This window comes from Spinacia oleracea, chromosome 5, assembly GCF_020520425.1.
Source record: "Spinacia oleracea cultivar Varoflay chromosome 5, BTI_SOV_V1, whole genome shotgun sequence".
NCBI classification, from domain to species: domain Eukaryota; kingdom Viridiplantae; phylum Streptophyta; class Magnoliopsida; order Caryophyllales; family Amaranthaceae; genus Spinacia; species Spinacia oleracea.
Genome location: NC_079491.1, coordinates 2,761,991 through 2,780,002, shown reverse-complemented (window position 1 = coordinate 2,780,002; position 18,012 = coordinate 2,761,991). Strand labels below are relative to the sequence as shown.

The window sequence follows — 18,012 nt, the reverse complement described above, 5'->3', positions numbered from 1 at the left end:
ATTAAAGGACTTTGAAATTTTATCAGGTACAAATGGCACCCTCTACACATTCCCTTGTTGGTAACAAGATCAAAGAGCATTTTAAAATCAATAGCATGGATAAACAAGGAATCCACAAGCTTAAAACCTAGTAGTTTAAGCCAAGAATATATATAGTACACCAAAATAAACAGCTTTGGTAGTAAAACGAAGAAAAGATTGTGCATAATGTGGAGATTCTGCTCGATTAGAAACTGGTACCATAATGTGCAACAACCGAATGCAACAAAACTCAATTCATAGGCATAATCAAAGTATATTCGAACACATTAAAACCCTTGCAAAAATAATAGTACTTAAAAGTCTAACAAGACATAATGGCAAACAAAAAACCTGAGTTCTAGATAAGGATTTCTTCTTCACTTAAGAGGAATAAACCGTGAAGAGTGAGTAGCACCAATACCGGGTCTACCGTGCTTCACGGGCTTGTATGAGATGGAGAACTCAGCCAAGTAGTGGGCAATCATTTCAGGCTTGATTTCGACCTGGTTGAAGGTCTTTCCGTTGTAGACACCGATGATGCTACCGATCATCTCAGGAACGATGATCATGTTACGTAGGTGAGTCCTTACTGGCTCGGGCTTCTCGCCGGGTGGGGCCTCACGTTTCTGTGGAAAACAATTACAGTGGGTTAAGTTTACAAAATTTCTAATATTGCTTACAGGACGAAGAGAAAACTCAATTTAAGAAATGTGAGATCTTGCCAAGAGAGGATCACAATCATCATATTGAATTACAACCATAAACAAACATAAAAGAAAGAGACATGCTTACAGAAGTTTCCCAGATTTAAACTAAGTAGGAATTATAGGGATAAAAAATGCTGTTGAGAAGAAATATTCAAGAACAAACAATAAGAGTCCCCACAAATACAAATTTCAATGCAATCTGCATAAGATCAAACACACTAGGCCAGCAATGCATCACTTGCTAAAAGTGATGTATAAAAAGGAGTCTTGGAAGCTAATATTGTGAATACATGAGAGATTGAACAATTGGCATGAAAAAATAAGCATCACACAATGCATTTGAAGCTTTTTAACAGAGGCAGGTAATAAATCTACAACCAGCACAAGTAATTTATACCAGAATTGAAGGTCACAGTTTCCAGACACCAACAGAGAATTGATGACACAACATCATATACCATACAGGAATCTTATTGTAAGACATTATCGGCACATCAGGATCACTAACAAACTTATAATACAATCACTGAACATGCACCAGTGTAGTTCTGATCAGAACTTTCAATATCTACCTACTAACAGAAATTGCATATGTTGTGTAGCTCCCAAAAAAATAGCATTAATCCACAAATAGGTTTATTGCTAAAGGAATTACTTTGCCACTTTCCTAACAATTGTCATTCTATTGTGTTGAAGTGTCCATCATTCACACATAAATCCATAGTTCAACGCAAAAACTCAGTTTGCAATTACATAGTTAATCAATAGATCCAATTCCAGAAATCAATCATTCAAGCTAATAGAGAAATAATCATCCAAACTCCTAAAACTGACAAAAAAATCATAATAATTCTATTTGTATCCGAATCACTATATCCTAATTTAAAGCATACACATTCAATCCAACAAAATAACCTGTTAGGCATAATCAAGCCCCTTCAATTTATAAAAATTTACACCTCAAATTAATAAATAAGAATATGCTAAAAATTATCACACCAACCGCATAAATCAGAAATTAAAAAGAGAAAAAGGTATACCGCTTTCCTGAGCTTCTTGATGAGAGCCATGGGCTTGCGCTTCAAACCTCTCTCGAGTCTGAAAATCAATTCAATTTCAACACAATCAAAACCCTAATTTTCGAAAAACGATATTAATTAAATCGGAAAACCAAAACAATAAAAAATCAATTTCACCTTCTGCGAATACGAGCAGGGAAATGCTTGACAAGCTCATCAGTAGAGAGGTCAAGAAGAGCATCAAGGTCGATTCCACGGTAGCTAAACTTCCTGAACGTCCTCTTCTTTGGCGCGGCGGCTCCGGCAGCGGCTGCGACATCTCCTTCAACATCCGCCTGTTAACAAAAAATTCGTAAATTTACAGAAGATTTAAATGCGAGAGGAGAGAGAAAGGGAGATGATGATGAATTACCATGGTTGGTTGATGATGCGGTTTCTACAAAGCGAGAGAGCGCGATGGAGTTGAGAGAGAGATAGTGTGCGCTGAAGAGGAATTTCTAGGGTTTCGAATGGGAGTCTGGGGTTTAAATTGGGGGTAGAAATTTGTAGGGTTGAGAGTGGGATGGGTTTGCCATTGGGCTTGCATTATGTGGGTTAGTGGCCCATGGATTATAGTGTTGGTTTGATTTGTTGGGTTGGACTTGTATATACTTACAATGGGTCGAGTGGTGTGGTTCGAATTGAATGGGTCGAGTGTTGGTCCGAATTGAATGGGTCGACTGTTTTTGACATGGGAAAATATTTCAGACCATTAATATTTTGACGCGCATTCGCTTCAAATAGGTGGGGATGGTATAGATGGACATGGGTCTAAAACTCGGTCCAGACTCAGTTGGACCTGACCCATTTTTAAGGGTATGGATCTAATTATTTGAGACTCAATTGATCTGAGGCGGATCTGGATCCATGTGTTTAAAAAGAAGTCTAGGTCTTATATTCTCAGACCCAGAACCGGTCCAGATCCGGCCCATGGACCGGTCAATTATTAAAAATTAGAAATAGTCTAATTAGATACATGTCTGGATTAGTATTTTGGCACTAATTTGCTAATTGTGATATTTTATGTGTCGAATGTGAATATGTGATGGTAAATGACAGTTAAATTAATGGCGCGGGAAAATTTTCTAAGACAAAAAAAAAATAAAATAAAATAAAAAAAATAAAATAAAATAAAAAACTAGATCCATTTTTTACCCAGACCCATTAGACCCATTGGATCTGGATATGGGTCTGAAGTTTTTAGACCCAATGGATGTGAGGCGAGTCTGGGTCTGCCTAAAAAATATAGGTCGGGTCTGTGTCTCACCAGATCCGGCTCATGCCCATCCATAGGGATGGTAATAAAAATTGTACCCGTTATGGGTGGGCATGTGCGGAATTTGTGTTGGACCCGCCCCATCCCCGCCCGCCACCCACCCAGCCACACCACATTCCCAACTCATCCATGCTCGCCCCACACATGTTCGTCAATTTGATCTGAGTACCTTTTGTACGTGAATTAAAAACTTTTAAAGAAGATCTAAAATTGAACAATTTTTTTAAGGTGTTTGGATTTATTTTTTGTTGTGATTTTTTTGAAAAAAATATTTTTTCATTATATATATGGTCAGGTGTTTGCTAAATAAGAAAAATTAATCGTGTATTGGCGCGGATATAGGTGGGGATGAGAAGGGGATGGATACTCAGACGGGTGATGCGGCGGAGATGAATTTTAGTTTGTACCCACTAGGGCAGGGATGATGATGAATTTTGTAACCGTCATGGATGATGGGGTGGGATGGGGATAGGAATTTAAGGTGGGATATGGGGATGAAGGGACGTGACCTACTTTTGTATCTGCGCCGCCCCATTGGCATCCCTAATATCGTGAACTCATCATATAGCTCAAATAATCTAACAAATCAAATGATCGACATATAGTCAATTATGACGGTCCCTTTTATGACCAGCTTGTGACGGACAATCATGTCATAATTGTTCTTTCACGTTGGAAAATCCAGTCGTTAATAATGATTTTCTAATATTTAATATGGGTAAGATGTGTACAAGTTTTAGGTTGGATTAGGGTCAAACCCAGGTTCATTTTCATCAATCTTTTTGTTTTCCTAACTTTTTATATTACGAAGTAAATGATTATTCTTGTTTACATTTATAACTACTTTGTATTATTATAAAGAAAAAATCGTCTTCATTATGAGCCATATACAAGTTTATGAATAACTTTAATCAATATTTTTGTTTTTCTATTTCTTCGTAGTTAATGAGTATAATACGACAATCAAGAAAATTTGTTTCAACAAAATGTTAAAAGTTAGATTAGACAAATGTTTTCATCACCATAACGTCGAGCAGATCTTGCAACGTGGTGCCTCTCTCACACATATCGTTGTAATACACTTTTTTCGGAGAGACAATCTAATGTTTTTTTGTTGTGGTTGTGATGATGATTTTTATCTGAGCGCATTCAAAAAAGTTGATACATGTTGCTATCCAATATAAATTTTACCAACAAACCAATTTCACGGGAATCATTCAGATTGGTGATCTTAGACATTAAAAAACAAAATAAAAAGTCTTTTGCAAGGAGAGAAGAAGAATCGTTGTCTTTCAAGAGAAACTTTCCTCGCACACAAAAATAAACACAAACTTTAAATTTGGGGTTTTTCACCGATATAAGTTGATGCAAGCCCCACAAATTTAATTGATGGGGGGACAGGGTACGTTAGAGAGAGGAGGGGGGGGAGGAGGAGGAGGAGGAGGAGGAGACAAATACATGAATTAATGCTTTCCCTAAATATGAGTTGAAGTTGATGGTTCATGATTCAGTTTGGAAAAGGCTCTAGTTGAACATAAAAAGCTCGACTCATGAGCGAGAAAATAACTTAACAATGTGTTTAATATTGTATATTTGTTGCATGTTATCTTCACCTTACAACTAATTTACAGGTCCAATAAGTTTACATCATGTCTAAATGTATAATAATATAAGTTTCGATCAATCTGTTAGGAAATTATGCAACTTTCCTAATGAAACAGATTAGTAGGAATAGCAATTATAATTAAAATAACACACACACAAAAAAATGACTATCCGACAAGTGTTATAATCTCCAAATACGCTGCAAAAAATTTACTAAAAAAATCTCTTAAAGCTTCTTTCTCTCTCTGCTTTTGTGTTTTCTTTTTATCTGGGATGATTATTACAAACAATCTCCCACTTGAAGACCGATTTTAATCTGTCTTCACACCTTACTCCATGGAGTACAACTTTCTCGTATGTTACTCATACATGCCAACTAAAGTGGAACACAACTTTAGTTTGTCAATAGTCACCGTCTTTGTTAACATATTTGTCACATTCTTAGTTCCTTAAACTTTTTCCAATTTTAGCACTTCATCCTCTATTAAAGATCGAATAAAAATATTCTTTGTTCGAGAATGGAATACTGAATTCTTTGCCAAGTGTATCGCACTTTGACTATCACTATATGGAATATTATTCTCCTACTAGAACCCCAACTCAGTTAACAAACCTTGAAGCCATATCATCACTTTATTGGCTTCAGTTACTGTTATATATTCAGCCTTTGTAGTGGATAAAGCAACAATCTGATGTAACTGGGACATCCAACTAACCGTTGTATTTCCAACTATGAATATATAGCTGGTGGCGCTCTTTCTATGGTCGACTTCACCTCCAAAGTTTGCATCTACATAACCTTGTACTTTTAATTCAACTTTACCAAAGTACAAACACTTCTTTGTGGTACCTCGTAGACACCTCAAAATCCATTACACTACTTCCCAATGAAATTTTCCTGGATTTGACATAAACCTGCTAACAACTCCCACTACATGTCCAATATCTAGCCTTATACAAACCATTGAGTACATCAAACTGCCAATGACTGAGTCATAAGGAACCTTAGACATATAATCTTTACCTTCCTCCGTTTGAGGGCACTAATCCTTGGATAATCGAAAGTGACTTGCCAAGGGTGTACTAAATGGCTTGGAGTCACTCATATTGAATATATGTACAACACGTTTGATGTACTCTGATTGAGATAATTGAAAAGTACCTTTATGCTTATCATTTGTAATTTGCATTCCAAGAATCTTCTTTGTTGGACCTAAGTCCTTCATGTCAAACTCCTTTGACAATTGCTGCTTCAACCTTTTAATATCATCCATATTGGGACCTGTTACTAACATATCATCGACATAAAGTAGCAAGATGATATAACTGGACTGCTATCTTTTAATGTAGCAAAAGTGGTCAGCGTTACACTTCTGGAAATATTCCTTGTGCATAAAGCTATCAAACTTTTTATACCACTGTTTCGGGGATTGTTTTAGGCCATACCAACTTTTCTTAAGTTTGCACACCATATTTTCTTTCCTACACTCTAAGAAATATACTAGTTGATGCATATATATCTTTTCGTCCAGATCTCCATGAAGAAATGCAGTTTTCACATCTAATTGCTCAAAATAAAGATCTTCAATGGCAACAATACTCATCATTGTTCTGATGGTATTGAGTTTAACAACAGATGCGAAAATCTCATTATAGTCAACTCCTTCATGTTGGAATCCTTTGACTACTAATCGAGCTTTGTATCTCTGGAACCATCATGCTCCTTTTTCACTCGATATACCCATTTATAGTGAAAGGATTTCTTACATATTGGTAACTCAACTAGTTTCCATGTCTGATTTGAGATTAAGATTGTGTCTCATCTTTCATTGCAAGCTCCCACTGGCTAGCATTAATGGTCTCACATATTTTGTGCAAATAAAGATAATGGTCGGCCCATATTTTGGAGGCCCAAAAATATGGGTTGATGCAGTAAATTTTTTTTGTGGTGCACCAAAAGATTTCAGAATGCTCCGGAGGAGTCTTGGACATTCTAGCTTGGTTTTGTATAGAAGGTTCTAGCATGAGAAGCATCTGGAAGGCTAAAACGTATCCTTTATACATATTTTAAGAAAAATTTAGAAGTATCCTTGTACTTAGAGGTCCCTTCTAGAGAGGAGAATGCATAGAGCTTTCCTAGTTAAAGTAGGTTATAGAATATTATAGGGATTAAAGAGCTTATAAATAGACATCTCAATTTGTTTGTACAAACTAGCCTAGCTAACACATTGTTATTTCTCTCAAATATTATATATAAATAATATTTTTAAACAATTTTACTTAATTAGATACTTTTATAACACACTCCTCTTGCAGATTAATGGGTAGTTTGGACTAGTGATCTAACTGAATTATAACGTTAGTAGGCACTGTCCATAGTTTTTCATAAACATATACAATCTCCTAAAAATAACCCCACAACAGTTCACACTTAAAAATAAGACTAGTTGAATTAATGATTTTATATACCCCTAAGTTTCTTTATTTAATTTTAAAAAAAGTTTCAGAATTAGAATTTGAAAACAGTCATATGGTCGGTTAAGACCTAACATGTCTGCTCATGTTTTTTTGCCAGTTAATTAACCCTTTACCTAAACCATCAAACAAAATGTTTTATATGGTGAGGTTAAACCATTTAAGTAGAATATGAGTAATTATCTGAACAATTCATCTTAACAAAAATGAGAATAAAAAACTAGATTTGGTAAAAGTAAATCACTAATAATAGCTCTTATTGTTTTAAATCTTTAGAGTAAGACTCAAAAAGATTACAGTACTTCGTACAAGAATCAATTGTTTTATGTCGGTGTATGATTACTGTAGTATTCCTGTTGTTCTTCCTTTCATTGCATACCTTTCATTACTTATCATCCTACAAAACAATTACCGACCATATGGTTGCTAATGAGGTTTATGCGAAGCGATAGAAAGGGTGATGGAGTTGAGAGAGAGAGTGTGCGCTCAAAGAGGGTAATTTCTAAGGTTTGGAAGTGAGGCTGGGGTTTAAATTGGTGTATAAGGTTGAGAGTGGAGATGGGTTTGCCAGTGGGCTTAATTTATGTTAGTTAGTGGCCCATGAAAATATATAGTGGTGGTGTTATTTGTTTGGTTGGACTTGGACGTGGACATACTCATGGTGGGTTGAGTGGTGGTTCGAATTAAATTGGTCGAATTGTTTTGGGTCGGGGAAATATTTTAGACCATTTATTACAGGCTCAAATTCCGTCGCTTTTATTACAAAAATACAACTATGAAATGGCATTTGGAGCGTCATATAGCTCAAAGAATCAAACAAATCAAACAAATCAAACGATCGACATAATATGTGATACGGGATAGTTAATTATGACGGGCCCCTTTCACGATGGGACTATGACGGGCAATCTCGTCGTAATTGTTATTTACGTTGGATAATTCAGTCGTTTACAATGTTTTTTTCCAGTATTCTACAAGGGTGAGATGTCTACGGGTTTGAATCAAGAAATGTTTTCTTCATCACATCTATGATCGTCGAGCATATCTTGCAACGTGGTGCATCACTCACACATATCCTTTACTACACAATTTTTGGAAAGACAATCTAACGATTTGTTGTTGTAGTTGTGAGAACGATTTTCATCTGATTCAAAAAAACGATACACATTGCTGTCATGTATACATTTTTCCCAACGAACCAATTTTACGATAGTCTTTTAGATCGGAGATCTTGGACATTGACAAACAAAAAGAAAAGACTCTTGCAATGAGAGGAGGGAATCATTGTCTTTCGAGTGAGAAACTTTTCTCGCACGAAAAATAAACACGAACTTATATTTTGGGGATTTCCACCTATATTAATTGATGGAAGTCCCTCAAATTTAATTGTTGGAGGGATAGAGTTTGAGAGAGGAGGATAAAAGGAAAGGGGAAGACACGAATGGTCAGTTTGGTATGGTGTAAAATATTTTTATGGAAAACGATTTTCCCCGATTTTGTCATTTTCAATCATTTTACATTGTTTGGTTTGACAGGTATTAATTTTTCATAACTCCGTCAAATGTGAAAAAATATTTTCTATAAAGGAAGGGAAACCTCTTTTCCGTATTTCCTCCTTACCTCCATCTTCCTTCTTTCCATCAATCTTTACCCATTTTTCCTTTCTTATTATTTTTCTCGCAAAGAAACAAACAAAGGAAAAATAGTTTGAATTTGTGTTTTTCCTTGAAAAAAATTTCAATTAAAATTATTTTTCATTGAAAACGTTTCACGCCAAACCACATACATGAATTAATGCATTCCCTAAATATCAGTTGAAGTTGATGGTTCATGATTCGTTTTGGAAAAAGCTCTAGTTGAACATAAAAAGGTTGGTTTCTAGGCATGAGTGAGAAAAGAACTTTAACAACGTGATTTAATATCGTATATTTACTGCATGTTATCTTCACCTTATAACTAATTTACAATAATATCATATCCAATAATATAATTTTTTCAATTATCATATCCAATAATATAATTTTTTCAATTATCAGTTCTAGTAAGTTTCAATTATATCCAATTGAATCCAATAAAATTATTCTCATAAGTTTACTCTCTTCCAACCGGATCAAAGTAATTGTACAAGTTAAACATTTTTTTTACTAATAGTTGGTCTCTTGATACTCTGTATTACATAATTCCCCTCAAAAATAACGCATATTGTCTTTGTTACATAATTTCGCAATATATTACGAAAGAGTGCAATTTGTCTAAGTTACATAATTTCGCAATTTAATTGACTCTCAAATACATTATGGTTCACAAAGTCACAAGATGACAAGACCAAACTTGACAAACTCATTACATACTCTTAATTTACCATTTATCAAAAGGATAGTAATGCTTTGATGACTAAAATAATGCTAATGAAAAATTATTCGCAAATTTATCAATGACATGGATGATCAATATTTAGCTCATTAGGGGGGAATTACCTACCCATATAGGAGGTTTTACATTTTAAGTTTTTTATATTACTAAAGAAAATTTATTAACAGACAATTTGAGGCATAATTAATGGCCTCCTAAAATTATTTTTAGCCTTAGTTATTTATAGTTGTATCTAAAAGATACTTTTTTAGTTGTCTCTAAAAGTATCTTATAGCATTACTGGAATTATGATTGCGTTTTTGGAAAAAGAAAAAAATAATTTTCCTTAGTGAAATTTAAGTTGCATGGTTGCTAAGGCTTTGCTAGGAGAGAGGAAGAATGAGCGGTCGCGTACACAGGAAAAAGTGTAGAAATGAGGGACTTTTAGGGTTTGAGATGGAGGAGGGTTTTATATAAAGGGCAAATAAGGTTTGAGAATAAATGAGTTGTCACTTGTTGAACTGAAAGTGTTTAGTGGCCATGAAACATGGAGAATTTGAGATACATCGAAACTAACTTCATTTATATGCAATGAGTGCTCAAAATTTTAAAATACATTACTCGAATTTTTAATACATGCACTCACTTCAATTTAAAAAGACATTAGAAGAAGTAAATAGTTTTGCATTACCCTTCACAAAAAAAATCTTACGTTATACTTCATGCATTCCTCTTCAGTTGGCACGTTGATGTTTTTTCTCTTTAATTGTTATTTTTAGTTGGACACACTTTGTTCTTCTTTTCCCTTGAAGTTGACAAGTATGTAATAAGAATTATGAATAAATAGAATAATTATATAATTGTTTATGTATTTGAGTGATATAGTTAGTCCTCTAAAACCATGTACACTCGTGTAATTTAACTAAGTCAAGCATGAAGACAATTGTTCCACCATGAGAAATACTTAGAGGATGATTAATTATAGTCTCTCAAACACACATAAGAGTGGAGTGTACGACAAAAGTGATGTTAGCAAAGTTTTGTTTAACTTAAGGGAACACCAAAATGTTGTTGACCTTGATTTTTGAAAATCTTGTGTATATATGTGTTTGACATTATGGCTTGGTTGTTGCTATTTTATTTTGCATATTGGTTGTGGTTGGAGAGTTATTTTGAAAAGTGGTGACCTTATTTATTAGAAGTGTTTCTCCTCTATCTTGATGCATAATGATATTGCTCCATACCTTGATTGTTAGTCTATCCTACCAATTAAAGGGGACCTTGGACATGAAGTTGATGGTTAATCTCTATGGAAACCCTCACAAGAGGCAACTCGTCCACTAGAGAGATCTAGGGGTTTAAAGTGTTTGTTGCACATACTAAGTGCAATCGCGATTCCTAAGACACTGAGTTAGGTTTTATTGCTTTCTTATGTTTGTAGTTTTGTTTTGTTTACTCGAGCACAAGTAGAGGTTTAGCTTGGGGAGTTTGATGAGTGGTTTTTTACACCTATTTTAGTCCCCCAATTTCCTTCCACCTTACTTAATTTTCATCTTCATTTTGCATGTTACTCCGTATATCTAAGTTTTTTCCTAGTTTCTCTTATTTGTAATGTTTGTATTTCTTTTGTGTGTTTTTGTTTCTTTTGTTATATTTTTAGGACTTTGGTACTTCTCCTACTTCTAGTTTTGTAAGTATATCCTAAGAGGTCTTGAAACCCATGGATAAGTATCTTAAATAGTTAAAGTCGTTGAGGAAAGATTCGGGAGAGTACTTGCATAAGGGTCAACTTTAACTTCTCATAACTTACGATATACTCTCCTTTTTAAGGTGATTCAAGTTGGAGGGGATATCTTATCTCAATAGATTTTCAACGAGTGGTCACAAACCCTTTTTAATGAGTATAAATTGAGTTATGACGTTTTTAAAAGAAGTAGTACAACGCAGGCCGCAGCACGAACCGTGCAGCTTTACCAGGGGTCGTACAGGCAGTAGCAAATGAGAAAATCTCAGCAGGGGTCGTGCAACTTCTGCTCGGATAATACAACTTCCAGGCCCAATTCCAACGATTATTTTTACTTTTTTTTAGCTTTTATTTAACTTGTAATCACTATAGTATATATACTATCAAATGTCAAATTATTCATTAACTTTTCCCACCATGTAGCCTCCATGGGAGGATCTTAGAGAGATAAAAGGGAGTTATAGTGAAAGGGGGAGTTATAATTTAAAGAGGGAAAGTCAGAGTTTCTTGTTTTTGCTTGGATTTTGATGGTGAAACTCAACACTTGAAACTTTCATGTCAATCTAAATTAGTTTTTTTTTCTTACTGTCTCCTCAATATATCTTTACTTGTTGCTTTATTTATTGTCATCTTTAATTTCTTTCTTTATTTTCATGTCTTGCTTATTTTTCTTGCTTATTTATGTTGTTTGTTCTTGATTAATTTCATGATGGGTGATCCCTAGTAGAATTATGGAATGAAAAATCCTTATCCCTTTACTTGTATGTAATTTTGGTGTCTGTTGGGCTTTGCTAGTTGTTGTGGTATTATGTCATTGCTTGAGATAGGTATATGACCATGTTATATGACATGTGTTGGTCTTGCTTGTTTGTTGCCTTGTTCCAATCCCTAAGGAAATGTGCGATTCATGCGCTATAGTTGTTCTCCTAGATAACCATTGAGCACAAAGCCGCTAACACCATAAACACTCTCTTTGACACGGAAAACACTCATTATTCGTGTTGACCCTAGGAGCATGATTATAGTGGGTGTTGAGCCTCATTTATATTAATCTAGTTGTCACCGTGACCATCGGGAACCTGGGTAGGAAATTAGAAACTTAATGTTAGACTCTTGAACCACACTGTGACCATAGGGTGAACATGGTTTGTAGTAGTGCGCAATGCTCCCTATACTAACTTGTAATTTACCTTATATTTATGTATGAGTGGAGTAGGAGAGACTTTCATATTGTCATGATAATGTTAGGTACTGACATTTGTTGTAACACTGCATAAACCTTTATCAATATATCAATTTTTCTTGTGAAATTAAAAATATATCCATAAGTTCTCACAATGAGAGAGAGAAAGCCCAATAAATAGGTAAATAAACTCTTCAATAGACAGAGAATGGTGTTTTGATTATGAACACAAAATCAAAAGGCAGAAGGAAAAAAAATATAGACTTACCATCAACCTAATGGTGGTGGTAGCCCTTACAGAATTACGATTTTGAAGGAAGAAGGGAGAGAAGAAGTTACGCACTATTATGTGTAGTCAAAGTTTGAAACCTCGACCTCAAACAGATGTAAGAGCAACATCAAGGGGGTCTTATCTTAAGACTTTCTTCATATGCCATGTCATCTTTCCACTAATATTTAATTAATTAAATTTTGTTAAGACTTCTTAAGACTCATTCAAATTTAGTTCTTCACCCCTCAAACTCATTTCAAGCATATCAAATAATATAGTATTTTAATTAATTTATTTTATTTAACTCACATATTGAGTCTTAAGTTGAGTCTTAGTTTTTCAAAACTCGATTTAAGACTTTATTAAGACTAACCCACTTCAATGCTTCAAATTGATATGTCTGATCTTAAGACTACGTGAGTCATATGTCATGTCAGGAAAATTCAAATCTTAAAACTTAGCGCTGATGTTGCTCTAAAAATAAAAGTAAACCAATATGGGGAGTATTTCCTTGTAAAGTTTGTTATGACTAATTTTGAATATACCAATGTTTATTAAAACCATAACTATTTTTGGCCAGTGCAACATCTGGGGTTTAACTAATAAAGAACTAGTATATGTGCATGAGATGTGTCATGCGTGCATAATATTTTATATAAAACTTTCTATATGTTCTTGATGTTTTGATGATTAATATCTCTTTTTAATGATTGAGAATTTTTATGACGAGTTCTTAATTTCTTATATAAAAGATTTTAATTTTTAAGGTTTGAAATGTTTTTTTCTTAAAATAAAACTTAACTTACTGGCACGGTAGGAATTTCTAAAGGAGGACACAGAATAGTCAAGAGTTTCTTTATAGAATCGAGATACTAGTTTTGAACAGCGACTACTTTTTAAGATTTGCAAGATCACTAACTTTTGGGTGTTGCAAATAAGAACCTCGAAGTGAAAATCCAATTTATGTTTCTTGCTAATAAGATCATTATTGTCTTGAACTCTTGCGTAATCTTATTTCAAAATATGAACATTGTAGGATATGGAACTTATAAACATTGAGAGATATGGTGTATTATTAATTATAATTTCAAATAAGGTAAAAACTTTTAACAATGACGACAACATATGTTTTTGGCATTCCATTTGTATTTAGATATGACATACTATTAATTTTAATTTTAAGTGAAGGTAACTTTTTTTAACAATGACGTCAAGTTATGTTTATGGCATTCCATTTGCACTAATTGATAAATATTATGAGTACAAACTAAATAGCCATTGGGTAATTAATTATACAACAAATTAAATTGGCAATCTCAAACAAAATAAGAAACTTAATAAACTTAAAACTTGTGTCAACCCATGAGTAAATAGAATTGTACATATAAACCGCAAAAAAACTACTTCGGATTAGAGTAAAACTAGTATAGCACCCGTGTGATGCACGATTTACATCTACTACACAAAATACTCCCTATTAAATTGACATGAAATCTAAACTATATCCATAGACAATTAACCAAAATAAAGCTTGTAGATATTCTTCTAAATTAAAATGAATCGTGGATAGTTTTTACTTTCATTCTCATTCATTACCCGTGTCAAACATAAAGTAATTCTCATATACCCTTTATTTCTATAGAGCTTGTAGAACTAATACACAAAATATACTCACATAATACTCGCCCCGCATTTATCTCATTACCCGATCACTTATCACTTAGACACATCATGTACATTATTCCGCTAGAGATAACTTTTAGTCAAGGAAAGGCGGGCGCGGAGGATTGTCCCTCCGCACCCGTACTCACATTAAAATATCATCCTTATCCCCGCCACCGACGATATATATGTACGTTACCGACCTACAAAATAAAATTCATTCCCGCTCCATCACCCACCCATTTATCAAAATTCATCTCAAACCAACCATATACCCTTTTTTTGGTAGTTTTCAATTTAATTTAAAACCCTATTTAGAGTATTTTCCAATTTGGTTGTCTTATTAGAGTAATTGAATAAATAAATAAAATGTTGTAATATGTAGGTTAGTTGTTAAAAATGTTATTCATAATCAATTAGATGAAGGGTATGTGAGGTGAGAGGGTTAAATCTAAAATTCAACATTGCCTTGTCACTCGAGGCAGATACATTTTCTATCCGCATCACCCACCAAATTAAAGTTTTCCACCAACCCTTCCAACTTGGGGCGTTGCATAAGGATCTCCTCAAAACCCGCCCCACTTGACAATTTGACATTCCTATATTTGGTTAATAATTCATGTTACCTTCAGTTAACTTTCTAATAAACTTACTCCGACCCTTTTGATTGCGCCATGGCCAAAAATCAGTTTATTAAGAATTGAGTATAAAATGTGAACATGAGTTGATAAAGTAGTCACATGAGAGAAGAGATAGAGAGAGAGCAAGTGGGAAAAATTTTCGTTTAATGTATGGATTAATCTCAAACGGACACACCAAAGATGAATATGAGGAAAATAAAGGGACATAAGAACTATTGAATAAAATATTTGTGAAAGAGTAAAGAAGTGATATTTTTGATATAACTTCCTCCGTTTCTATATAGTTGGAACATACACATTATCACACTTTAAGAAAAAAGAATCAAAATTCTTTAATATAAGGTTATAAGTGAAAATGAGTTATGTTATTTTATTTGGTGTTTGAGAGGTTATAGTTAATAAAGAGAGTAAAGTGAGGTAGAAATGTCAAATTATACAAAATAGTTTTGCATTTATGGTGTGTTGCAACTTTTCTGTTTTAGAAAAGTGTTGCAATTTTTTCGTTTAGGGAAGTGTTGTAAATAAAAAAAAATAGAGAAAATACTATTTAATACATTTACTAAAATAATTGTTGAGACTCTTATAATAGTATAAGTACTATGTTGTAAGAGTACGTACAATTTTGTAATAGTCATATTTTAAATACTACGAAGTCGGAGTACATATGATTGAATAATAGTCATATCGTAATTTCACCAATATTATATTACGCAGTGTATATAGAATGCATGCATATATACCCATTTGGATAAAACATACATTTTAGTACATTTATATATATGTTAATAATAAAAACATACATTTTGGTCATAACTTTATGTTAAGAAAAAATAAAAAATATACTTCCTCCGTTCTTAAATACTCGCAAAGTTTGTCACTTTCACGATGCCAATGCATAATTTAGATCGTCAATATCTTTAATTCTATTCAAGAAAAAATTATAAAAATTTGATGTTTTAAAAATACGTATTGAGACAAATCTAACAAAATCCCACATGGCTATGTTTTATTTGACATATAAATCACCAATAATAGTCAAAGTGGAATATGTGAATAGTGTAAAAATATCAAACGTTGCGAGTATTTATGAACATAGAAAATATAGTTTTTGAGCAACCTAATAAACATACATTCTAGTACGGAGTATATATATTTCAATTTGATCAAAGTTTTTGTTTAATATCTTTTTAGTTAACGTATAAAAAATGTTAAATAATGATTATATTGTTTTGGTATTGTTCATATACTTTGTCTCTAATATTTTCCATAATATCTTTGTGATAGACAATAGAAGTCAATAACATCTTTAAATTAAATAGTTTTTTGAATTTAGTATATAGATATTATTTTATACCGTATATTCAATAATATAGATTGTATTATCTATATACTTCGAAGTAATGTAAATGATATGCTTTTAAGCAATAAAAAGTAAAAGTAAAATTAAAAATGACATGTGTCAACACCACATTGAGATACCCTCTCTTTTAGTATAGTATATAAATAGATAGAAACATCATAGTGTCTTGTACTCTGTAGAATATACCAATTTTTAGATTAATAATAAAAAAATTACATGATATGTGTCAGCTTAAGGTAGTGTCTGACAACTTACGTAGTACTCGTATATTTATGCTATATATATTTCGCAGAATATTCATTATAAATGGTAATTTACTTAGTGCACCATATTTACCTAACGTTTACATAAGCCGATTGGGAATAGAATAATATGCATATTTACATCTTCTATTTTTATTTAGTATTAAAAATAATCAAAAAATTTATTTCCATAAGTAAATAAGTATTTCATAGTGTAATTGATTTATTACCAAAGCAATTAGAAGGTTTAAGTAAAAACATATACGAAGTTTATTATCACATTTATTGCCATATTAAATATTTGAAGTAGATTATTGTTTATTAAAGAGATTATACTTGCAGTAAATGATATGGGTATTACATTTGTATTATGTAAGTATTTAGACAAATCCAACAAAATGATACGGAGTACATGACTATATTCATCATCTATATTAATAGTCACCAAATAACATTAAAATTACATAGATGTGTGAATATAATAGTTAGTGTAAAAATAAAAGAGTTGCGTCTAAAAAAATGAGGAGTTACATAATAGAGTAGTACATAGATTAGGTTACGCAAGCTTTTCTCGTGTTTAAGGAAGTTACATACTCCGTACTTTATTTTTTAAAGTAATAGTAAAATATTACTTATAATTATCGAATTTAGTTGTAAAATTATTGTACAATATTATAGTAACCTTTTTTATACTATATTAATACTTCGTTGATTTTCTAATTTATTTGTATTCTAATTATGTAAGTACAAACTCGGTAGATTACATTAATTATTTTTTGTAAATATCCTACTACATAATCAGTATAATGGATATTTTTTAAAATAAAAATATAATCATATATTGTTATATTTGTTCCCAAAATATAAAAACAGATTTTATAAAGTATTCCTCATATATAGAATCACATCTTTTTTTTAGGAAAATAGAATCAAATACTTTATTAGTTTATTGGGTAAAAAGGTAACAAAATAATTTACAATCAAGTATTTTATTTTTTATTTTTTTATATCTAAAAGAGAGGCCAATCAATTAGTGACATTTGTCATCACCACATTGATTTCTATAAGTAAATAAGTAATTCATAGTGTAATTGATTTATTACCAAAGCAATTAGAAGGTTTAAGTAAAAACATATACGAAGTTTATTATCACATTTATTGCCATATTAAATATTTGAAGTAGATTATTGTTTATTAAAGAGATTATACTTGCAGTAAATGATATGTGTATTACATTTGTATTATGTAAGTATTTAGACAAATCCAACAAAATGATACGGAGTACATGACTATATTCATCATCTATATTAATAGTCACCAAATAACATTAAAATTACATAGATGTGTGAATATAATAGTTAGTGTAAAAATAAAAGAGTTGCGTCTAAAAAAATGAGGAGTTACATAATAGAGTA

The 18,012-nt window shown here is 32.5% G+C and overlaps 1 protein-coding gene across 1 annotated transcript; it reads right to left on the bottom strand.

Moving 5' to 3' along the window:
• Positions 1 to 260: 260 nt before the first annotated feature.
• LOC110783990 (40S ribosomal protein S15) lies at positions 261 to 2,312 on the bottom strand. Its single transcript, XM_021988406.2, has 4 exons — positions 2,160 to 2,312; positions 1,925 to 2,082; positions 1,769 to 1,826; positions 261 to 647 (listed from the first exon to the last, which is right to left on the bottom strand). The coding sequence occupies exons 1-4, from the start codon at positions 2,160 to 2,162 to the stop codon at positions 399 to 401; spliced, it is 468 nt and encodes a 155-aa protein (XP_021844098.1). The 5' UTR covers positions 2,163 to 2,312; the 3' UTR covers positions 261 to 398.
• Between the last annotated feature and the right edge of the window lie 15,700 nt (positions 2,313 to 18,012).